Genomic DNA, 25,788 nt, shown 5'->3' on the forward strand with positions numbered 1-25,788 from the left:
TAAATGTTTAAAATACATTTTCACTCATCACATTCATTTTTAAGAATTACAGATCCCTGACACTTTCAACTCTTGGTTTTTAATAGCACAGCTTCATGTCTGGTAAGTAAAGCTCTTTAAACTTACATTTACTACAACTTTTCTATCAAGAAAAGGAGAAAATTGACACTTGGCTAAGCCATGTTTAATGTGTGCCATATTTTTTAAAAAATAACCTTCAATTTGCTATTTCTAATAGTTTATTCACTTTACTAGTTAAAAGCTTCATTCAGCCTGAATGGAAAGGTCTTTTATTTATCTGTTTTTAGGAAAAGCTCACATTTACGTAGGAGTTCTTTGAATTGTGAGAACTTGTGGTGACTTGACTTACTAGTTGTCAGAAGCCTTTAACAAATTATAGTATTAACATTTACATTTTCAACTCTAAAACCTAACTACAGGTTAGGTGAGTGCCAAGTTGGTTTCATGTGGAATATTTAACACCTCAAAGTGATTTTTTTCCTTCATTAGTTAAATAATCATCCAAGAAAAATAACTAGGCAAAAGTTTTTTCTAAAGTTAGGTGCTTGAGAAGGTCAGAATGAAAGAATAATAAATATAAAGGAAGGACTCATTATTTTCCATTTGTTTGCCTTTTTAGAAATTACATTAGATTATAAATTGTTTTGTAAAAATATTGTCAAATTAATTTTAACAATATAGTTCATTGTTTTACAATAAATGTTTTTTGTGATAAGTACTTCTGAAAAAATGTTGTTTATTTTTAAACATATTTAATGAAAACCAAATTGAAATATGCTACCATAAATAAACTGTTGTGACTTTTAAAAAGAATGTTCCTATTTTTTTTCTGTTTTCATAAAGTATAAATGCAATTCTGTAGTTTACTTAGAATTACTTCTCACGTAAGTTAGAAATACCAGTTCTCAGGTTAGCGAACATTAATATGAACTTTATTCTAAAAATAATGGCTTGGCTATTTTCATATTTTTGAAGCTGGGCAAGATCAAACAAAACATTGCTGCAATTTGTTTTGTCAAATAACTAATTTTTAAAAAAACGAGTTAAAAAGATGATAGGTTAAAATAAAACAGTAATATCCTTATTATAATGAAGTAAGAATAAATATGTGAATTAAAAATCTGTACTTGTTTTAGGGGGGAAAATCAGCATTTCCTATTATGCCATACAATGTTATATTTATCAGAATCGAAATAGTTTTGGTGATGTATACAACATTAGTTTCAAGAAAAATGTTCTTCACCAGTTAGCTCCCAAGATTCCCAGTGAGGAGTGATGGAAGTTAGTAACACATGTTATCTAGTCCAGTTCTAACTTTCCCAGTCTTGCTATCTAGATCTGCTCAGGGCTTCAGTTCCAGGATTGCCTGGAATTCATTGAAGAAAGAATTTGGCTAATATATGGAAAGAAAATACATTGATATTTATAACAATGATCGATTTGTCAGGTATGGGAGAAAAGTCACCACTAGAGCATTGTAAAATCTTGGTTTATGAATGGAGAAGCTGTGTAAATTATGAAATATGAATTTAGAAAAATGGACATCTAAACAAGTATACCTGGTTTCCAAACTATAGTAATGTGGAATGTTCATTTAAGAAATTAATAAGTTGGTAAAGAAAATTTCAAAAACTTATAAAATTATTAACTGAATGTTTGAACGTAACCTTATGGTAAAAAAATAAGTTTTCCAGCTGTGTTGATCTGGCTAGAAAGTCTGTCATTTTAATCTCAAGTGGCAGTTAATGTAAATGGGAGACTCATTCCAGTTTCCATGACCTCATTCAGAGTGTTGCTAAATTGCTGTGTGACAGCACAATGCATCTAAATTCACTACACCTTTTCAAGCATTAGGTTAAAGGGAATTAGTGTAGATTTTTATTTCAGAGTGTGATAATTGCATTAGTTTCTGTGATTTTTTTTTTAAAATTAGAACTATGCAATACTTTTTTCTTTGCTTCCAGAAAAGTGTATGTCAGGACTGCTTAGGGCCACCAATGTACAGTTCTTTAAAACCAGGCTTTTATTTTCTCAAGACTATTTTAAAGAGTTACTGATAGATACTGTGTTCAAACTCCTTGTCCAATCCCATTTTTTAAACATGACAATGTTTAAAGTGGTAAATTATCGGGCACATTAACTATAGTTGTATGCCCCAGTCCCTCCAAGTAACTGGTATTAGTTTACTGCTACATCTTGTAGCAGAACTGTACTCAATTTAAAAATGCTGTCCAATAAAGGGCTACAACAAGGCAGTTTGGTGGAGGGAAATGCCAGGAAGAGAAATATGCTTACTTTTTATCATGAGAATATGGATCATGGTGTGAGGGAATATTCTGCAACAAATACTTCAATCCTGGCTCAGCAACAAAAAGTCTGCCATTTTGAAGAACTTAGCAAGCCAGCAAGAGTTAACTTCTTCTCTGACAGCTTTGTGTTGTTAATTGGAAGTACAAATGCTAGATTCATCCAAGGCTGGTTAATCTCCAGAATTCTGTTCCTCCCACCCTCACACCTGATTATCATCCAATTAATTGAAACTTCTTACGCCTATTTCCCCTTCACATGATCTGAAATGCATATACTTTTGCCACACACAAATATGCACAGTGTGCTCTACATAGAGCTGCCATTAAAGAATACTTGGAAACTACATCTGATTTATAATCCTGTGGCTCCTATATAACCTCTTTTCTTGTTGCCAATAAGTTTCTTCGTGCAATTCAAGTTATTTCCGTCAGCAAGATGTAATACACTGAGAATGCTTTAGATCTCAATTTTAAAATGGTGCCATTTGATGCTGTTTTAATGCAAACTCTAGCATTAGAGTTTGAGCCGCGGTGGTGCAGTGGTTAGAATGCAGTACTGCATTCTACTTCTGCTGATCACCGGCTGCCAGCATTTTGGCAGATCGAATCTCACCAGGCTCAAGGTTGACCTGGCCTTCCATCCTTTCAAGGTGGGTAAAATGAAGACCCAGATTGTTGGGGGCAATATGCTGACTCTCTAAACTATTTAGAGAAGGCTGTAAAAAGTACTGTGAAGCAGCATATAAGTCTAAGTGCTATTGCTATTAACTATTCTCTCAAGGAGGATGTTCTATCCCAGGCCGAAGCAGATTGAAAAACAAATGAGGAATCCACGTGATATTTCAAATCAATCTTTTTATATAGAAAGCGTCATTTATACATGCTAAATTCATGCATGCTAAATTCATCTTGGTAGCTTCTCAGTGAGAGGAGTTAAACGATAACAGTCCCATAGCTATGCTGTTGCTGAAAATCAAAGCTAATTGCAAATTCCTTAATGAGATAAGAAGTCTCCAGTTTCACTGAGTTACAAGTACAGCTTCCCAGCATCTCTGCAGATAGGGCACTTTTTCTCCAAGGATTTTAGCAGGGAAATAACAGTTGGCTAGCGTAACCTGGCTGAAACCTCAAACATCAACTGACTCCGTTGCAAAACGTTGAAACTCCACCCCAAATTTCCCATACGCCACCCTTAAATACCTATGGGAAGTGGTCAACAATTCCCTAGTTAACAAACTACAGACTACTTCTTTTTCCCATACAAGCATTATTGTATTTTTCTGAGTCTTCTAAAGCAGGCATCTAGCAAAGGCTCCTAGTCCTCTTCCTCCTCCTTTAAGTCAGATCCTACTCTCATTGGCATATCTGCCCCTCTGGTGGTCCTTCAGGTTCATCCAGGTGTATTTTTCCCTCACTCTCTCTCTCTCTGCATCAGCTGGGAAAACCACTGGCCCAGATGTATCAAGATGGCTCATCCTCCTCAGAATCTATCATTACCAGAGTTGGTTGAGGACCACTCACAACAGAGTGGCCTCTGTATTTTGCCAATCTCTAAAAATTTATAAAAATGGACCACAAGAAGCAAAACAACTATTATTTCATATACACTTAGATTGTATTTCCTACCTGTGATTCATACTAGTTTAACTGTGTCTATATTGTATCTATTACTACCCACATAGTATTTTCAAAATATTGTCAAAGTTCCAAATTTAGAATAACTCACGAAGAACCTCTTTTAATACACTTGAATTGTCGGCTTCGAGAGTGACATTGTTTTAACGCAGACATTAAAAGTCCTTGATACATACATTGATTTATTCTCCTTTTCAAAGGAATTGATTCTTTATTTAGAGGAATTGATACTGTTCCAGTTTCGTACCAAAAGATATATAGTAACCTTACGTATTCTCATTTTAGGAGATGGCTCCATATTTGCCTGGGATTAAATGTTATTTGAAAACAATTGGACTTTTAATTACATGTGTCTAAAAGTGAGATTCTGAATGGATTTTCTCTGCTGCTTTTTTGATAATTCATTAATATTGCAGCTTGAACACAGCTAAAAGAGATAATATAAATTAATCAGCCACGTTCCTGTGATCTCTAGAATGTTGTGACTGTGTCCTCTGGAATATTGTATTGGAAGTTGTGTTCTTAAAATCAGAATGTTTACCTTTGTCTTAAAATGTCCTAATTTCTTTTCAATACATTTTCCATCTTTATTGTTGTATGAGTCTGTATTTTTTTTTAAAAATGATTTGCTTTCCTCTAGGATGTGCTTAGTACGAATGAAACAAGAGGGCCGAGCAGGAAAATATATGTGTTACTATATAGTCTATGCTATGTGGGAAGATGCTGAGCAACGTGGGAAGGTTATGGGAGTGAGTATTTCTTGATATGGATTTATTGATCACTTAAGTATCTTCTTCATTTGTTCAGGAGTACACAATACAATTATATTGGGGAAGTGTATGAGGAAAAATTGGAGGCTAATGTGTAGTATGAACAATAGTAGTGTTGCTCGGACTGGCTAAAAGGATCCGCCCCTTCTCCAGCGGGTCGACCTCGGGAAGGCACAGCATGCCGTAATTGCCGCGACAAAAGAGGCAACGGAGAAAGTTTTTCTCGGGGTGAGACGACCCCGATTGAATCGGGATCGCTCCTTTTATTGTATTTTACTTTTCATGACATGTGGTACAAAATAACCAATCCGCGAGCGCCACATATAATAAGCCATCCCCCAGCTGCCGTCCAGTCATGAGCTTTACGGGACAACCTCCTCATGACTTCCTTATAGATGATTATACGGAAGCTCTGTTACAGCGCTTCCATTAGGTTGTGTGTTTATTGGTGATTGTCTGAAGAATGAGAGTAAGACTTACATTTCCTTATATGGTAAGTTAATTCTACGTTATGTCTTCTTACTTTTGTATCGAGTTGTTTGTTTACCACGAGATCATGGACTCTGTAGCTTGTCGCTGTTCTGGGCTCGCTGCCTTTCTTTTAGAGGAGGAATAAAGATTCTATGCAGCACCCACTAGGCTACAACACCACCCTCCTGTAATGTCCTATCCCAGCGTTCAGTACCTAAGAACTTATGATTACAACAACTAGCAAATTACTTCATCTTAGCTCAAGCCCTGACCCTCTTCTACAAGTGTTTCCCTGCATGCACGCACGCATCCCGGAAGCAGTTGTGGCACAATGCTATGTTTATTATTATCACATAAATGGAAAGATATTGTTAGGAGAATATGCCAGATTGTTTTCAATTTGAAATCCCAAATATTATATGAAAATAAGTTAATAAATACTACTACAGTAGTACTTAAGTACTACAATAAATACTACTATGTAGTACTTAAGTACATAGTACTATGTACTTAATAGTACTTAATAGTATTATGAATAACAACAATGTATAGCTGAGTGACCTTGGTCCAATCATTCTTACCTCATAATACAAATTATATTAGTATTTTCTGAATTTAAAAACAAATTTTCAATAATTGAACTCATGTATTAGTTTTAAAAAGACTTGCTGTTTAATTCAGAACAATTTGCTTTTTGTCAAGATTGAAGAATTCTCTCTTTTTAAACAGTAAAAATTAAATATTCGTTCCGGGCTAAAAGAAAAATTACAGTCCATCAATTTCCTAAGCTGACGTATAGAAATGTTTGATTTCCAGATATTAAATTTATTTCATGTATATACCCTGCAGTATAAATACATATAAATACAGCCATAGTTAGTAGTTCTAACAGTATAAATGCCATAAAGAAATATAAGGTCCAGCTATATACAGTTGTTCAATAAAGCTTTCTTTAAATGGAAATATTGGAATAATTTTAAAAATTAACTGCTGAAGAAAATAAAATTAAGAAAGTAATTTGGAATACAACAAGTTACATGTTCTGGTAACACATAGCTAATGTAACCATAGAGTCGCTTTATGAGGAAAATGGCAGTCTCTTAATATGATGAAGAAATTACAATAAGTAATGTAGAAATTATATATGATTGTAGATTGAGATAGGGCCACTTTCTTTAGTTTTACAACTTGCTATTTGGTGTTACCAGTGTGAGAACATCGTGATTTGAATCAAGGCATTTTCACTTCCAATTTATGCTTTGCCTAGTTTTAAACAGTATATTAATTCATAGACTGGCTGTTAAAATTATTGCAATTTGAATCTTAGCTGCAAAATGTTGGGACCCTTTAACCTGGGTTCTTTCAGCACTTTTGATTGTTGGCAAGAGGGAACCAAAACTTGACACAGCTGTAAAAACAAAAAGAAAGCCTTTGGCCTCAGCAATTCTACTGGTGCTGGCAGGTTTTTGTATATAAATTTTATTCTGCTGCCCCTAAAACTTGAAGTTAATTTTGTTGGTTATGTACCAGGTGTGTCCAGTTTTGTGGGTAATCGGTGTTTATCTAATTTTTCCAATCCTGATTTTTAAAAAAGCATAAAATTAGTTTGATATTGTGATTTAAAGTGTTAATTGTAACATTAGGCATCATTAAAAAAAACTTAATTTCACTCTGACTGTGCAATTTCCAGACACAGTTGTCAAAACTGCCAGCTATTCAGTTTTGTGAGTTTGAGCTAAAACATGGGCTTTATTTTCGTAAAATGTAAATTTGTAAACTACTGCATGAAAAACAGTACTCAGCTCAATCGCCAGCATCATCCTCTTGATAAATATGACTAAATAAGGTAAGTACAGTATATGGGTAATCATATTCTGTTTTATTATCTGAATACACATGAATATTTTGCTTTTGCATTGAGTTTCTATATGTCTCTTCTGTAGTTGCATTACAGTTTATATTCCATCATTTATATGTTTATATGTCATCCAAATAGGGATATATAATGGATGTCAGCTTGAGAATCAGAATATTAAATCATACTTTGAAGTTAGCTTCTCATCATCCCATCTTGTTCCAAACTGGTGGCCATAATGTTCCATTTTGATTTAAACAAAAGTTGGGTTTAATTAAAGGTTTTGTGATTTTATCAGTTTGTTGCAGGTGGAATGCTACAAACAGGTTATGCCTAACTTCCATTAAGCATGGTATAATTGTCCATATATTGCTAAAGGCTCTCTTTCTATTTAAGTATATGGAGTCCTGAAACAGAGGACTTCATAGTAATCTGTAAATTGATCATATTCTGAGAAATATAAAAGTTAGAAATCTTTTAGAGTAGTGGCGTACAAGAGTGGAGTAGTGAGAATGTTTTTTTCTGAAACAAAGACCATATTTGACCTTTAAATGATGGGTTGAAAGCTATATTTAAAAAGCTAGGGAATCAGCCTGAACAAAAAATTAAGTTAGCTTCATTTAATTTATCTTTACATTTGATTTAATTTACTATTAACTTTAGTTAACACAAATGTATTTATTTTGCAATCATGTAAATTCTTCTGTCAATAAAAATCATAATTTGTTACAAAAGTTAAAACCCTTATGAAGGCCACATCTTAGATTTCAGGAGGCATTGATCCTGAAATCACAAAGTCCACATTTTTGTTATAAAGCAAAGTAGTCAAACAATGGGTATGTCTAGTTTAATGAAAAGAAGGACTAGGGGAGACATGATAGCAATGTTCCAATATCTCAGGAGTCACCACAAAGAAGGAATCAAACTATTCTCCAAAGCACCTGAGATTAGAACAAGAAGCAATGGGTAGAAACTAAACAAGGAGAGAAGCAACTTAGAACTAAGGAGAAATTTCTGACAGTTAGAACAATTAATCAATGGAACAACTTGCCTCCAGAAGTTGTGAATGCTCCAACACTGGAAGTTTTTAAGAAGATGTTGGATAACCATTCGTCTGAAGTAGAGTAGGTTTTCCTCTTTAAGCAGGGGGTTGGACTAGAAGACCTCCAAAGTCCCTTCCAACTCTGTTATTATTAGCATAAAATAGAAAGAAGCATAACTACATGTTGCTGAGATATCTAAATCATTGTTAATGTTTACTTATCCCCAACCTTCGTTTCTTTAAAAATTTCAAGGAGAGTTTAAACCTTGTAGAAAATGTGTGCAAAGATCGGATTTTGAAATTAGTGTTCCTTGTGGCAAATAAACATTTATTTTAAACAAAACATTGCTCTCATGTTGAAGGGGCACTGTAACCCGAGTATATCTAAGACTTGTTTGTTCAGTATAAAATCCTGATTTGTAGCTGAGCCTGCCTTAAAAATTGTACAAGATGATAGGAGCAGGAAGGGGCCATCCAGCCCAATATGCCAACCACATTTTAATTTATCTTAATCCTACCTTCCTGCTTTTCCTCCAGACCACTCAGGCCCCTCCTTTTCCAGAAACACATTGAAGTGTTTCTTGAATTCATGTATTGATTCTGCATATGGAATACAATGAAGTCTTTGTTTTATGTTAGGTAGAGCTATTTATACTCAGTAGCCCCTCTTACCTTCCCTCACTATAACTTGATTTGACTGAAGTTTACTAAAGTTACTTCATACTGCACTAGTAACGCTGGAAAAAAATGGTTGTAAGTAACTAAAATAAAACTTCCACTCCTTTCTTTTCTTTTCCTGATTTGCCAGAAGATGTCCTGTCCAGACTGTGTTTCCCTGAAAACAAGACCCAGTCTTATATTTCTTTGAACCCCAAAATAAACACTTGGCCTTATTTTCGGTGAGATCTTATTGTTTTGGGGCGCGTGGAGCAAGACAGGGCCACTCCTGCCATCTTATCTGATTTCCAGCTCTGTCTACCTAACCTTAACCAGAGGAAATGGTATTTTTGGAAGGAGAGCTTATTTTTGGGGAAGGATTTATTTTCAGGGGGGGGTTATTTTCAGGGAAACATAGTGGTTACAATTAATATATTCTGAATTTCATAGATGCCCAAAGTAACAAAAGTCTAAAGGAACAAATTATATAATGAAAAATAACCTGTAAATTTAATTAGAATTGTTAACCAAATTGAAACCCAATACAGTGGTACCTCTACCTAAGAATGCCTCTACTTACAAACTTTTCTAGATAAGAACCAGGTATTCAAGATTTTTTTGCCTCTTCTCAAGAACCATTTTCCACTTACAAACCCGAGCCTCCGAAACTGTAACCGGAAAAGGCAGGGAGAAGCCTCTGTGGGGCCTCTCTAGGAATCTCCTGGGAGGAAACAGGCCCTCCACCCTCCCTGTGGTTTCCCCAATCGCACACATTATTTGCTTTTACATTGATTCCTATGGGAAAAATTGCTTCTTCTTACAAACTTTTCTACTTAAGAACCTAGTCACGGAATGAATTAAGTTTGTAAGTAGAGGTACCACTGTATAGGAATCAAGATTTTATTTATTTATTGGATTTGTATGCCGCCCCTCTCCGGAGACTCAGGGCGGCTAACAGCAATAATAAGACAGCGTACAATAATAATCCAATACTAAAAATGATTAAAACCCATTAATATAAAAACCAAACATACATACAGACATATCATGCATAAAATTGTAAAGGCCTAGGGGGAAAGAGTATCTCAATTCCCCCATGCCTGGCGGCAGAGGTGGGTTTTAAGTAGCTTACAAAAGGCAAGGAGGGTGGGGGCAGTTCTAATCTCTGGGGGGAGTTGGTTCTAGAGGGCCGGGGCCGCCACAGAGATAATCCACTACATCTGAGATTGTCTATGAGCTAACTTCCACCAGAACTTTCCTAAAAACAAAAGTTGGAGACTAGTACTCTCTAATGAGATGTTTTTAGGATAAGGTATCCCAATGTCTTTCTCCTTGTGAAATCTTGAATATTATCTTCAGGACTGCCTATTCGTGAGAATTTGCCCACCCAGTTTATTCTAACATAGAATAGTTTCTGATGGTCTGTATTTGATGAGAGGGAACACGGCGACAGGCATTTTCTGTAAGAGCTTTCCACCTCAAATGCAAGAGTGACCTCGTTGCTCATAGTCCTTTGAACATTTGTTTAAATATAATTACTTCAAAGGACTTTGGAGAACAGATTGTCATTCTGAAAGAGATGTGACACTTTGAATGTTGCATCAAGATAAATTGTTATTTTTAATTTTAAAATTTTATTTTGTATGTTGTTTCAATGGTTGTTTGAATAGTGAACCATTTGGAGTAGGATACAATTGAAGTCTGAAAGCCCCATAAATAAAATATTTACTCCTTATCTTATTGGCATTGGTACTGTAGGTTTTGTTTCTGCTGGTTTGCCTTCTGGAATTTCTCAGCGTCCCATGATGTTCAAAGTGTCCCAGGCTCAAGATATCTAAAGAACCTGCTTCAGGGCAATCACATTGAATATCCTTTTTCTCTGAACTCCAGAGACTGACCAGTTGCTGAGACTATAAAATTGCTGAGAAAATCCCTTAGAGCAACAGATTTGGTATGGATCAATTAATAATAATAATTTTATTAATAATAATTTATTAGATTTGTATGCCGCCCCTCTCCGAGGACTCAATTGCAGTGGTACGGTGCCAATAAACTATTAACTCACCAGAGTATGGTCTGGCTGTGACCAAGGACTAATCACGATGTCCACTTTCAAATTACAAACCATCTATTTCAAAGTAAAGACTAGACATTTAAGACAAACCCATGGATGTTGTAAATTCCTAAACCATTTCAGATTCAGTCTAAAAACATGGGAACTGAAATCTCGTAGCGTTAACAACAGAAGAATCTAAAAGTAGCCAGTAATGGGCAGCCAAAATGTTTAGTGCCACACTGTGGGTGTGGCTTAATGGTCATGTGACTGGGTAGGAGTGGCTTGCCAGCCATGTGACCAGGTGGGAGTGGCTTGAACGATCATTATCGTTCAAGTGAACTGTTAAGTCCTCGACTTACAACCTTACCAGTGATAATTTGCTTCACCTTACCCGCGCTCTCCTTCCTGGGTCATCCCCCCCGCCTCAGGCTGAGTAGCTAGGCGAATAGGTGCTGCCAGAAGCAAAAATGCTGCCAGTGCCGCTTCCACCCACGCCTTCTGCTTGCACCTCAGGTGGCATGTGGCTGCGTGAGGCTGGAGGGGAGCCAAGCAGGAGAGAGGGAAGCTCGTTCAAGGCCAGAAAGGAGGAAAGAGGAAAAAAGCAAGGAGCGCAGATGCAGCAACAGCAGCAGGGGAAAAAAGGAGAGCCGAGCCCAGTAATCCAGGAAGTGACAGCCGCTGATCAGCTGGAGCTGCGTACGCATCTTCATTTCCGCCGGTGGAACTGTGTTCCACCCGTCCTGCTTACTGCCCACCCCTGAAAGTAGCCTCATAATAAGAGAATGTTAGGTAAAGATTTCTGTAGACATGCTAATAAGCCGAAAGGTAAGTAGTACAATAGAACAGTATAAACCCTATTTTTTTCCTACAGTCCAGCTTCAAATACTGATATTCTCATCTGTTTTCTTCACCAAGATATAAAAAGAACTAAAGTCTATTAAAAAAACCACCCTAGTACCCATCTCTGATTAGATTTTATTCCGGATATACATTATACCCAAAAAGAATAAGAGTCACCATTTGATTTTGAAGTTTGGTGAAATTAATACTTCATTGTTTCTAGATTCTAAACGGTCTTCCTGACTCTGTTGTTAAAAGAATATAACTGATGTGTACCTCCATACTTTGTCTTAGTATAATATCAATACCCAATTGGGGTCAAAGTCATCCATATTAGCTTTATATCCTTCTTCAGCATTGCTCTGCTACTATTCTTGTTTATGAAATGCAGGGTGGCGGTGCCTATTTTGAGCATACATTATAATGATAACAATTCATTCAGCTTTATGTAAGACCTCACATCTTATCAAAAGTTTCCCTCAGGAAAAAAAAGTGATAGTTTTCAGTTAGTCCCATTGAGAATCTTTCTAATCCATTGATTTATAGAAACAGGCTCTTTCTTGTCAATCTCCTTCATTTAAATCAAAAATACTGAATTGTATTCTAAATGTGCAGGGTTAGAAAATCCATTAAAAAACCCTTTAAGACTGGCTGTTTCCCAATAATGTTTCAAGTTGTGTCAATTAATAAGTGGTCCCCTCTCCTTAATATTAGAAAGAAAAATATTTGCCTAATTCCAGAAGACATCGGTTGAAAACTTTGCCATAAAGTATCCCTTGTATGTATCTGTCATTAGAAACACACAAACTTCTTAGAATTTGCAAAGACAGTACTGGTGGTATTGATGAACCATTTGGCTGTTACAACTGAGGAGCAATCTATTTATATAATAATATATAAATAAATGTTGAAGACTGGAATTCTCAAAGATTCTGGTCAACTTGCTCTGTAACATTTTGTGGTTCACTTTTTTCCTTCTACTTGAGGGCAGAACTAGGGCAAAGAAATATTTTTTATTCACTTCAGAAAGGTTACAGCAATAAAGAAACTCTTGTTAATATCAAGGATCGTGGCAGCCAGGAGTTTTCACAGTCTGGCATTGTTTGCCTTACCAGCAATTTGGAACCTTCTGCACTCTTAAAAATATTGGCAAGAAAATAATTTAACTGTTAACTATTTTGTGGCAGGCTTGTCTTGCGTAAAAGGGACCCTTGAAGAAGCAGAATTCTCTTCCTCTACTTTTGAAAGATGTGGGAAAAGTTAAAAACCCTGTAACATATATGCCGTCTTTTATGGATAATTAAAATATCCATTTAAAAAAAACACAGTCGAGAAACCCACATGTATAAAAATAATAAGAAATGTGGCAGAAATTACTAATAGATGGATGGGGTGGGTGGGAAAGAAGGGTAATTAACAATCAAGTGTATTTATCTCTTTATAATATGTTGGATGAAACTACTGAAATGTTCAAATTAGTCATTACTGTATTAACAATTGTTGATTGTAACAAGAGAAATGAAAGGGCCCTTAGGTGTATGTGCTTTTCCTTCCTTCCTTCCCTTTGGTTAGAAGACGACATTTTGTTTTTGATTAACTATAGTTTAGTATACCATATACAGTGTTCCCTCAATTTCCGCGGGGGATGCGTTCCAAGACTGCCCGCGAAAGTTGAATTTCCGCGAAGTAGAGATGCGGAAGTAAATGCACTATTTCTGGCTATGAACAGTATCACAAGCCTTCCCTAAACACTTTAAACCCCTAAATTGCAATTTCCCATTCCCTTAGCAACCATTTACTCACCATGTTTATTTATTAAAGTTTATTTAAAAAAATATTTATTAAAGGTGGATGAAAGTTTGGCGATGACATATGACATCATCGGGCGGGAAAAACCGTGGTATGGGGGGGAAAACCAGGAAGTATTTTTTAATTGATATTTTTGAAAAACCGTGGTATAGACTTTTCGCGAAGTCCGAACCCGCGAAAATCGAGGGAACACTGTATACTCGAGTATAAGTCGACATGATTATTAGTTTAGTTTAGTTTAATCAGATTTGTATGCCGCCCCTCTCTGCAGACTCGGGGCGGCTCACAGCAACACAATACAATGTAAAACAAATCTAATATTTAAGTTAATTTAAAAAAAACACCACAAATTAAAACCAATCACCTACTTTTGCCACAAAAACTGAGAAAACTTATTGACTCGAATATAAGTCCAGGGTGGAAAATACAGTGGCTACTGGTAACTTATAAAAATGGAATATTCTTCTATTGTAGCTTCTTAAAATTGTTTTTGTAGGAGAATAAAAAAAACATATGAAGAACGGTTGCAGGAACTGGGTATATCCATATGGTGTTAGTTACAATTATGATTACTTTGAAATGGTCCATTTTCATATATGGATTTGAACCGTACTTGTTTTACTCATAATTGAGCTAATCATGATTTGTATCAGAATGTTACTCTGAAATAAAGCCTTCTTGGGGCTGTTCTGTACGAAAAAGCAGAAAGTGTTTGTTCCTGTATGTATTACCGTATTTTTCATACTATAAGATGTACCGGTGTATAACACACCAAGATTTCAAAGACGTAAGTAAGAAAACAAAGTTTTGTCCTCCCCGTCCCCCAGGAGCACTCTGCAAGCCTCCTAAAACCTCTGCATGCCCCATTTTTTGCAAAAATTGGTCCGTTTTTCGCATAAACAGGGACAACTTTGCCTTCCCCCAGCCCCCGGGAGCCCCCTGTAGGCCTCCCAAAACCTCCGCGCACCCCATTTTTGTGAAAAACGAGCCTATTTTTCCCAAAAATGGGAGATGGGGTGTGGCTTCAAGAGGCCAAAAATGGCTGCCTTTTGTGTATAAGACACTCCAACATTTCCATACACTTTTAAGGATGGGGGAAAGAGGCATCTTATATTCCGAAAAAATACGGTAATCATAGTTTAAATGTTATCTCTGAGTACAATGAAGGACTCTTTTCAAAGATAGTTTTCCTGTTATACAGTGATCCCTCGATCATCGCGAGGGTTCCGTTCCAGGACCCCTCGCGATGATCGATTTGTCGCGAAGTAGCGGTGCGGAAGTAAAAACACCATCTGCGCATGCGCAGATGGTGTTTTTATTTCCACAGCAGCAGCGAGGAGCCGAAGATTGGGTTTCCCCGCCGCCTCGCTGCTGCTGCTTGTCCGCGCGCGTGCCGCCCGCCCCCCGCGCTGTTGCTGGGGCCGCTTCTCAGCTGAGAAGCGGCCCTGGGGTTTCCTCCGCGCGCGCGCGTGCCGCCCGCCCCCCGCGCTGTTGCTGGGGCCGCTTCTCAGCTGAGAAGCGGCCCTGGGGTTTCCTCCGCGCGCGCGCGTGCTGCCCGCCCCCCGCGCTGTTGCTGGGGCCGCTTCTCAGCTGAGAAGCGGCCCTGGGGTTTCCTCCGCACGCGCGCGTGCTGCCCACCCCCCGCGCTGTTGCTGGGGCCGCTTCTCAGCTGAGAAGCGGCCCTGGGGTTTCCTCCGCGCGCGCGCGTGCTGCCCACCCCCCGCGCTGTTGCTGGGGCCGCTTCTCAGCTGAGAAGCGGCCCTGGGGTTTCCTCCGCGCGCGCGCGTGCTGCCCACCCCCCGCGCTGTTGCTGGGGCCGCTTCTCAGCTGAGAAGCGGCCCTGGGGTTTCCTCCGCGCGCGCGCGTGCTGCCCACCCACCCACGCCGTTGCTCGCGCCTTACCGGGGCAAGAGGGGGAAGACCCAGGGAAGCCTCTGCCCGGCGGGGAAACTCCACCATCTACGCATGCGTGGAAGGGCACGCATGCGCAGATGGTGGAGTTTACTTCCGGGTTGAAAACTCGCGATATAGCGTTTAGCGAACATCGAGATCGCGAAACTCGAGGGATCACTGTATATAAAAGTAAGAATCTTAGTACATTTTGAATGAATATCTTTTAACTCCTTAGTTCTGACAATCTGGGAACAATTTTTAAGCTTTAAACTATGCATATTTATCTGGAAGTTAAACACTGTTGGACTCATTTGGGCGTAGTTGTATCTAAAATTGCACCGTATACCTTCTCAAAGTAATCTTGAACCATGGAGTTCAGTGGCCTTTAATGCATCTGTGCTTAATTTATATTTTTGTGGGATTTGGGGCACAGCCCTTAATCTGAAGCCTTCAGAAAACCTCTAGGCTTCTACAATGATTGCCTATTTTCTCCTAAGATTCCTCACTTACTCTGATCAAAAGCCAATATGAAAGTAATTCCAGTCTAAGTTGTGATCTTCACAGATCTGTGCAGGGCTTATTTTGCAGGAGAATAAGTTGTAGCTATCAGCAATTATAAGTCTTCCACTATTCATAACATTTGTGACAGAGTTGTAATTTAAGGTGTAATTATTGTTGAAAGCTAGATGTTAAGATTTGTGCAAGTCTGGGAAAATAGGATTGAGACAGATTGTTCAAAGAGTCCACTCTAAGTTTATTTTCTTTAATGAAGTCTCTAGAATTATCCATAGAGTTTCTCCATATGAGGATAGCCCTCTTAAAATTGTGCTGTTATCGCAAGGTATATTCCCTGTTCTCAGTAAAAGACTCATCCTTTTATTTATTGGCATGCTTGCTTAGCTTTATTATCTCAATAATTCTTTTAAAAGATGCCCCCCTTTTTCCTTTAAAACAGCTAGGCAAGGGATACGGTGTAAAGTGTGATTATATTCTTTGCCTCTTGTAATATTTGTATTATGTCATAAATAATCTTTATGGTGACATTTTTATTGCGTAATAAAAATGCATCATAAATATATTATAATTCATAGAATTTGTTTTAATGTAAGGGTAATTTATTATGAGTATGTTACAAGAGAGCTGCTTCCCCTGATAGAAATCCTGTTTATTCAAAAGTGCATTCTGTTGAGGAAAAACAAATAACAATTGTCTGCCACATTGCTTTTTGTTTAATAATATGGCACATTGTCCACACATTGCAAACATATATTAAGCTCAGTTTATACAAGCATCTTTCTCTTCCATACATCACAAGTCTTTCATTTTATATACAGTAAATTTATGTTCTGTGCTATCTAAAGCAAGCAAGTAGATAATAGACTGTAGTTTTCTTGTGCTGTTTTTTGCCTCTAATGCCAGTCCTACTTCTAAGTTGAAGAAAATGCATTGCTTTTATTTTTCAGGTTAATTCTCTTATCCTAAAAAGAAGTCTGAGAACCTTGACAGAAGTTTTCTATGCATCTATTTTTGGATACGATGAGGTAATGGTAACAGTCAAAGTTGAATATGCATAGAACAGAAACTAAATATCTATTTGTATTAACATGAGTTAGGCTCATTGTGGGGTCAAATGCCCTGAATATTTGTTAATGTTTCCTAATATTCAATTTCTACTATTGGTGAGAGGTGAATAAAGCTAAGGGAACGTGCTGTGGCCACTGGAAAACCATCATAGATTACAAAGTTGAAAAAGCCATTTTGGTCATAAAACTCAACCCCTTGTATTAGAGAAATCCAAAATGAAATTTATTAATCGGATTACAAAGAAATCTATGTGATAGATGCCTGTCTAATCTGTGCTTAAACATCCAGTGAAGAGGACACCACTGTGTCTCATATCTGTGGCATCGCTTTGGGAACCTGATAAAAAATTGTTCATAAGAGTCTATTGTGCTTGAGATTTAACTTTGTTGCTCTCTGTTAAATTGATTTGATTTAATACACACTCCTCAATAACCCATCATAATGTTGAATTTGCTACCTCGATCCCCTTGTGTCTTACTTGTTTATAACCACAGATTGATTACATATTCTGCAGTCCTGTGTATAGCTTTTAACACACAATATTATTTTATATAAAGTAAGTCAAGCTCTAATGTTGTATTTAAAAACTATACTACAGGTACTGTAATCTCCTATTATCCTTTTTATTTTGTTTTCCTTTTAAATGTTTTTAAAATAATCTTTCTTCTGTTTAGTTAAACAAATAAGAGCATCCATTGAAGTACTTAAAGCTTATTAGAGAGGTAGACTTGATCATACTAAAACAAATTAGCTATAGGTTCAGGGATGGCCATGTCTACAACAATGGGTTTCTTATAAATCCTTCATCCTCTGTAACGTTGAGATGGACCGCTGGTTAAGGCACTAGACTAAAAATCAGGAAATCAGGAGATGTACTGTAGTCCTGCCTTAGGCATGCAAACAAGCTGGATGACTTTGGGCTAGTATCTCTTTGTCAGCCCCACTTATCTCATAGGGTTGCTTGGCCAAAATAGGAGGGAGGAATGTTAGGCTTGTTCACTGCCTTGAGTTATTTGTTTAAAAAGTAATAAAAATAGGATTTTAAAAAAATCTAAAACAAAAAAAGCAAGGGGAAAGTAATCTCAATGACTCAGTTTGCAAGATGTTTACTTTCTGCTATAAGAGGCCCACAATTGTTGTTGGGGTCTATTATTATTTTTTTAATTTATTTATTTATTCATTCATTCATTTATTCATTTATTCATTTATTCATTCATTCATTCATTCATTCATTCATTTATTTATTGTATTTCTATGCCGCCCCTCTCCAAAGATTCGGGGCAGCTTACAACATATAAAAACGGTGATTTACAATAAAATAATAATAAAATTAATCCAACTAATATAAAATTACATGACTATCTAAAATCCCCAATTTATTAAAAAATCATACCGATTCTTACAACAATCACACAATCGTATGGCCAGGGGCCAAGATCTAATCAGCCCAAGCCTGGTGGCATAAATGAGTCTTGAGATTCTTGCGGAAGGCGAGGAGGGTGGGGACAGTACGAATCTCTAGGGGGAGCTAATTCCAGAGGGCTAGGAGGACCCCACAGAGAAGGCTCTTCCCCTAGGTCCTGCCAAAACAACATTGTCTAGTTGACGGGACCTGGAGAAAGCTAACTCTGTGGGACCTAAGTTGTCATTGGGACTCATGCGGTAGGAGGCGTTCCTGAAAATAATCTGGTCTGATGCCATGTACGGCTTTATACGTCATAACCAACACTTTGAATTGAATCCGGAAACCAATTGGCAGCCAACGCAGACCGCCTTGTTCAATTTCAATCTGTTTTAACGCAGCATATTTCCTACTGTCACTAGCATACTAACCATCCATTTCATGAGTTGGCTACAAAAAAGAGATTGGCATGGTCTGAATGATGTTACGTTGTTGGTCTGCTTGTTTGTTCTTTCTGTCTTGTCATTTCTTCTTTACAACAACCCTCTAGTAAATCGTAAGTTGCCTCTATGTTGTAAAGGATTGGCCTATATGAATAGCAGCTTTTAAAAGAAACTCTGAGCATCTTCTTTAAAAATGTATTTTAGGGAATACTCTCAGATGATCATGTACTTGCAGCAGCTATCTGGAGAAATCTGTTTGAAACACATTGCAGCGATCCCAGGCAGCTGGCAATGGTGGTAGAATATGTGCGCAAGCAGGTAAGCAGCATAGAATAAGGGTTCCTTTACTATTTTGTGGGTGGGGAAAGATTATGTTCGGCGAGAAGCTTAAGTTCTCTAGATTTTCCTTTTGGTAACTAAACTTCAGGGTTTTCCTGTATTGTGTCTCCAAAATACAGTGCATGCCTTATTCTGGTCATTCTGCTTCTTATAGCAATTTTCAGAAATTAGTTTTTCTCCTCTATCTCTAAAGTTCTTGTCTTCTCACACCCAAGGGAAATCATACCAGCTGCCTTTTTGCTGTATTCTGGCAGGCAGAAAAGTTTTTATTGAAGCACACATTTAATGTGTAAATTAACGGAATTCTATTAATTGGGAACTGTTATTGGGAAGAGCAATTTAGGAGTTTGGTGTTTCTCAGGAATTCCTGACTGCAGCTTATCAAGACATTTACTGGCACATTTGTTTCCAGTATTGTACAGCTGCTTTGAGGAGTTTTCTTCTATTGCAATGTAGACTTTGAAAGAGATGCAGCTGCTTTAATGAAACTTGGGTGTTCATATTCCCATATGTTGGGAATCACCTCTGAAGCTGAATGGGTGGTACTTTTAACAATAAATTTCCAATTGTTATTTATTTATTTACTTACTTACTCATTCACTCTCTCACTCACTCACTCACTCACTCACCCACCCACCCACTCACTGATTGATTGATTGATTGATTGATTGATTGATTGATCGATTGATTGAATGGACATATATGCCGCCCTTCTCCAAGGACTCAGGGCAGCTCACAACATATAAAAATACAAAAACCAATTCAGAACTCGTAATATTTAAAACAATCTAAAAACCCCAATTTTAAAATCATACATCCCTACTCACTCACACCACAATCATACTGAAGGCCGGGGCAGCCCCAGGCCTCCCGGTAAAGGTGGGTTTTTAAAGCCTTAATTCAATTTCAATTTCAATTTATTAGATTTGTATGCCGCCCTTCTCCAAAGACTCGGGGCGGCTCACAACAATAATAAAAACAATATTCCAGCGAAAACAAATCTAATATTAAAAAGCACAAAAAACCCTATCATATTTTTTAAAAGAAAACAACATATACATACCCAAACATAAATATAAAAAAGCCTGGGGGAAAGGTGTCTCAACTCCCCCATGCCTGGCGGTATAGATGGGTCTTGAGTAATTTACGAAAGACAAGGAGTGTGGGGGCAGTTCTAATCTCCGGGGGGGGGGGAGTTGATTCCAGAGGGCCAGGGCTGCCACAGAGAATGGTTAATTATGGTTAATGTACATAATTGGTTTTTTAATATATTATTAGCCATTTTGTACTTATTTAGCATACAGCAAGCCATTTGTATGCTATTTGTTGATGGAAAGGCTAGATATACATTGAACTAATAAATAACTGAATAACTGGATCCCCTGTAGGGAATGATTCCAAAAATATAAAGAAAAACACTTTTATGGGGAGGGGTGGTGTTTCAGAGCTCTACCCCTTGGAGCTCCTCCTGATAATGAAGAGACCTTCTGGAATTATACTATGATAACAAGAGTATTTCAGTAGAGCAAGCAGTCAAAACCACATTGACATAAATTGTATTTGAATATCCTTAATAACAAAAGACCTTATTCTTTCTTCCGGGAGCACTCAATAAACAAACAATGGCCCCATCTTCCATCAGTATACTGAAGGAAGAAATCATCCTTCCAACAAATCTATAAGTGACTTGCACTATTTTGCTATGATTATCAGGTGCAGCATCTGGACGCTATGTCAGGAGAGGACCTGCTGCTGTCTGGGGAAGTGACCTGGCGCCCCCTAGTGGAACCTAATCCACAAAGCATTGTAAAGCCTGTTTCTCCAGTATATAATGATGAAGGACTCTGAATGCTTGACAACCCAACTTGAAAATGTTTGCTGTTCTGTATATTACCTTTATACTTGGAACAATTTCTGGAATCAGAAACTGGGAATTGTTAGGAAAAATAAATGATGTATTGCTATGTTAAAAAGTGATTTAAGAGTTTGTTGTTTTGTAATTATGAATTCTAATAAATCTAAATACCCTGGTGTTTAACCTGTATGTTCAATGCAACTCTAATTTTATCATCTACTTTGGTCCTATTACCATGGTTAGAAATTCTAGTATCAAGGTCCATTAGAATGATTAAGACAACAGTTTTTACTTCTCTGCTGCTTATCAAATGGTATCTTCATTTAGAAATTATCCTGAATTGTTCATATAAAGCAAGTTGACACATTATTCCTTTTTCGAAACATAGAAGAAGATTGACAGCAGAAAAAGACCTCATGGTCCATCTAGTCTGCTCTTATACTATTTCCTGTATTTTATCTTAGGATGGATATATGTTGATCCCAGGCATGTTTAAATTCAGTTACTGTGGATTTGCTAACCACTTCTGCTGTAAGTTTTTCCAAGCATCTATTACTCTTTCAGTAAAATAGAGAAGAGAAATTTGTTTGTTTGTTTAGTTGTTGTCATGGGCAGCACTAAAATATCTTCCTGTTTCATCTTTTGGTTTTTGTTTTACTTTAATTGAAAAGTTGGGAGAAATATATTCTCAACAAATTAAGGGTCTGACTCCACTAAATGTACTAAAATATAGTTGTCTGTTTTACATTTTAAGCAATGCTTTATTTCAGAAGTTTTATAGCTTGATGTATATATGCATTACAATTATTTAATAAGTGATCAAGGTTCTGCCAATGCCCTTCTTCTCTTGTATATTCTCCAAAAGCTCTTGAACTGCTATCGTACTTTTCTACATGAACTGTGGGGCAAGACTTTTGAAAATGACCAATTCTTTCCAGACGTTTAAGGAGTTCAAAATACAATTTCCAGCATGCAATGTTGTTACTGGGTTATTGCATATATTTTGCTCTGGATGATCATGTAAAAAGCCAATATGGAAGATGCTTCATTTGAGAAAAAGAAAATTAGTGGAAATTCTACTAAAGAGCCAATATCTGTAACTCAACTCAAATGCATGATCTGCTCCTATAACATTATTGGAACGTCTTTGGAAAAGGTTGAGTTTTCACTAAAATATCTGTTAATGAAGATAAGCAAATTTATAATGAAATGATGTGTTACATTCTACTTTTGTAAAAATATTATAAACCAAGCACTTTTTCCTCCGTTTATGCCTTTGCCACAAGATGTGCTATATAGCTTAGATGTGAAATACTATGCAGATTACACGTGAGAGTAATACCTTGCAATTTATTATGTTTGTATTGTGTTATAAAACAAGGCTTAGCTGTGTAAGAATCAGCTGATTAATTTTTTTAATATAAATGAAGAACCAAAATAAATTTACTTTTTCTCTTGTTGTTCTGTGAATTCACAGGGGGAAAAATGAACAAATTGAATACATTCTTAATGAGCATATTATATAAAATATTTCCCTTTCTGTGTTCAGAGTTGACATCTTTAACTGGTGCCAGTCAACACTGAAGTACTAGTCATGGAACAATTTATTGTTGGAACAGTTAAATGTAGTCATTTAAAATGTTGCACTAGGACATAGAAAATTCAAGTTGAACTCCACCATCATAGAAACTCAGTAGGTGAATTTGGCCAGGAACACTCTCTTCTCTTAGTCTATTACACAGAATTGAAGTGGGAAAAATTTGGAAAATGAATCTATGCAGCCTTGAACTCTTGGATAAAAGGTGTGATAAATGTTCACCAAAAAAATAGTTATGTAGAGTCTGTAACCAAAATCCTTGAAGTGTCGTTCCTATATCTGGGACCATACAGAGCCCAAGATTTCTTGAACTTTGAATGCTTGGCTTTAGATTGCATATACAGTGTTCTCTCGATTTTCGCAGTGGATGCGTTCGAGACCGGCCGCGAAAGTCGAATTTCCGCGAAGTAGAGATGCGGAAGTAAATACACTATTTGTGGCTATGAACAGTATCACAAGCCTTCCCTTAGCACTTTAAACCCCTAAATTGCAATTTCCCATTCCCTTAGCAACCATTTAGATTATTACTCACCCTGTTTATTTAAGTTTATTAAAAAAAATATTTATTAAAGGCAAACAAAAGTTTGGCAAGGACATATGACGTCATCGGGCGGGAAAAACCGTGGTATAGGAAAAAAATCGTGAAGTATTTTTTAATTAATATTTTTGAAAAAACGTATAGACTTTTTGCGAAGTTTGAACCTGCGAAAATCGAGGGAACACTGTACTGTAAGTGATCTTTCTCTTATTATATGGATTGGGATATTCTGATTGCAAGTCCTTTAGCTCCAAAACAATTTTAGAATTTTTCTGCTCACCTTAAAAAAAAAAAGTTTATAGGTAGTTATATTGCCATCTGGTGGCTCTTCAGGAGCTGAAGGTTCTTTAGGATTTAGAGTTAAATAGGCTCACATAAGTGCCAAAAAAGATTTTATTGTGAATAAATATTTGAGTGTTACAAAAGGAAGGTAGAGCAATCCATGTTGCTTAAGCTTGCTAGATGTCCCAAAAATGATCAAAGATCATGGGAAGCAGGAATTATACCGCGTCTTCATGGTATTGAACATAGACATGGAGGTTTAAAATGTTGGGGGCTTTTGCCTTCTTTCTATATGTTTTTAAGGGGAAATTTAAAGAACCGGTACTGGAGTGGGCTTGGTTACAATTTCAGGCAAGTGTCCCACTATTATGAATATTTTTAGGTGTAGTAGGGTTCCTGGAAGACAACGCCAGCACTGGGGATTGAGGGAGATAAGCCAATGACATGTATTATCAGTAACCTAGGAAAATGTCACTTTGGTAATAATATTTGTGTTAATGTATAAGCAGAGTAAAGGTTGTGCACACACAGAAATGTTTAGATTGAGATTAGTTGTGATAACTACTCAACCACACACATATACTAACTTGAATTAAAGTTTACTTTGAGAAATAACATTCAGATAAACAATTAAAGTCAGAAACATAAGTCAGAATAATAATCCAAATATTACCAAGTACATAATCTTTCTTAACAGTTGTCTTTGTAATAATCAGCAAAGATATCAAGCTTAAACACATTTTAGCTGTAATACATGACTACAATACAGAGCATGCAGAGCAGTGAGTAGCCATTAACAATGAGTAGCCAGACACGGAGAAACAGAGAGAAAACTCCAGAGAAATAAACTGTGAACTCTAACTCCCTTTTGTGACACTCTGCAACACCTGCAGCCAATATATTGTCGACCCAACAGTTGTGGACAGAGTCCTAACAATTTTAATAGAAAATGTTACTGTGCAACTTCTATTCTCTCCCCCCCCCCCCTCAGCAGATTTAGATTAGGGACAGAGAGCACACTACAGCAGTGTTTCCCAACCTTGGCAGCTTGAAGCTATTTGGACTTCAAATCCCAGAATTCCCCAGCCAGCAAATGCTGGCTGGGGAATTCTGGGAGTTGAAGTCCAGATATCTTCAAGTTGCCAAGGTTGGGAAACACTGCACTACAGTATCCTTTTTATGTTAATTATTATAAGAGGGAATACAAATAAGAGGCAAGAGTGATTTTTCAGAACAACATTGCAATGTATAAAGTTTGCTATGTAATATTTTCTACGTTGGCACGTGAAGGAATTTACAAGAAGGTAGTTCTCAACGTAACAATCACAATGGAGTCCAAAATTTCTGCTGCTGAGAATGAGAGATGTTAGTGAGTTTTGTACCATTTTATGACCTTTCTTGACGCGGTTATTAAATTAATCACTGCAGTTGAGTTAGTAACACAGGTGTAAAATGAATCTGACTTCCCCATTGGCTTTGCTTGTCAGGGGGTCTCAAAAGATGATCATACAAATGGAACACAGCGACCATCATATATACGAGTCAGTCGCCAAACATCGGAATTTTGATCATATCATTATGGAGATGCTGCAATGGTCATAAATGTGAAAAACAGTCAAGTTATTGTTTCAGTGCCATTGTAACTTTGAGCAGTCACTAAACAAATTTGTAAGTTGAGGACTATCTGTATAAAACTCAGAAAGTTACACACAAATATCTTGGCTGAATTAATATGCACAGAAGGGAAAATGGGCCATATTTCAGTTTCTTTGTTTATTATTGTTATTATTTATTGGATTTGTATGCCGCCCCTGTCCGCAGATTTGGGGCGGCTAACAACAATGATAAAAAACAACATGTAACAATCCAATTTAATAAAACAACTAAAAACCCTTATTATAAAAACCAAACATCCACACAAACATACCATACATAACTTGTAATGGCCTAGGGGAAGGAATATCCTAATTCCCCCATGCCTGGCGACAAAGGTGGGTCTTGAGTAATTTGCGAAAAACAAGGAGGTTTATTAGTATTACCCATGAACACAGGCTATATGATAATACCTACAAGAGCCTTAGTATACAGGAAAGCAGAACTATGCTAAGCATTTTGAATATGATAAAACCATTTACCCTTCTATTCAATCATATCCAATTCTCACAGACTCCCTGAATGAGTTTTATTGGCAAGGTTTTTCAGAAGTGGTTTGCCATTGCCTCTTTCCTAGAGAAAGTAACATACACGATCATCAAGCTACCTTTGTCTGTCCCTAAGGCAGGACTAGAATTTCCATTCTCCCTGTTTTTAGCCTGATGTCATAGCCCTGTGATGGCAAACCTATGGCGTGTGTGCCACAGGTGGCAGAGATAGCTATACCTGCCGGCATA

General features: G+C 37.0%; 1 protein-coding gene across 3 annotated transcripts in view; it reads left to right on the forward strand.

The window, feature by feature from the left end:
* Positions 1-22,423, forward strand: part of UQCC1 (ubiquinol-cytochrome c reductase complex assembly factor 1) — a 33,494-nt gene extending 11,071 nt beyond the window's left edge. For 2 of the 3 annotated variants that reach the window (XM_070748839.1, XM_070748838.1), the window contains exons 6-10: positions 45-102; positions 4,606-4,714; positions 16,822-16,899; positions 18,992-19,105; positions 20,840-22,423. In XM_070748839.1, the coding sequence (XP_070604940.1) occupies positions 45-102; positions 4,606-4,714; positions 16,822-16,899; positions 18,992-19,105; positions 20,840-20,974 (494 nt within the window). In that variant the 3' untranslated portion in view covers positions 20,975-22,423. The remainder of the gene's footprint in view (positions 1-44; positions 103-4,605; positions 4,715-16,821; positions 16,900-18,991; positions 19,106-20,839) is intronic. The other variant, XM_070748837.1, reaches the window with a different exon arrangement.
* The last annotated feature ends 3,365 nt before the right edge of the window (positions 22,424-25,788 follow it).

This window comes from Erythrolamprus reginae, chromosome 3, assembly GCF_031021105.1.
Source record: "Erythrolamprus reginae isolate rEryReg1 chromosome 3, rEryReg1.hap1, whole genome shotgun sequence".
NCBI classification, from domain to species: domain Eukaryota; kingdom Metazoa; phylum Chordata; class Lepidosauria; order Squamata; family Dipsadidae; genus Erythrolamprus; species Erythrolamprus reginae.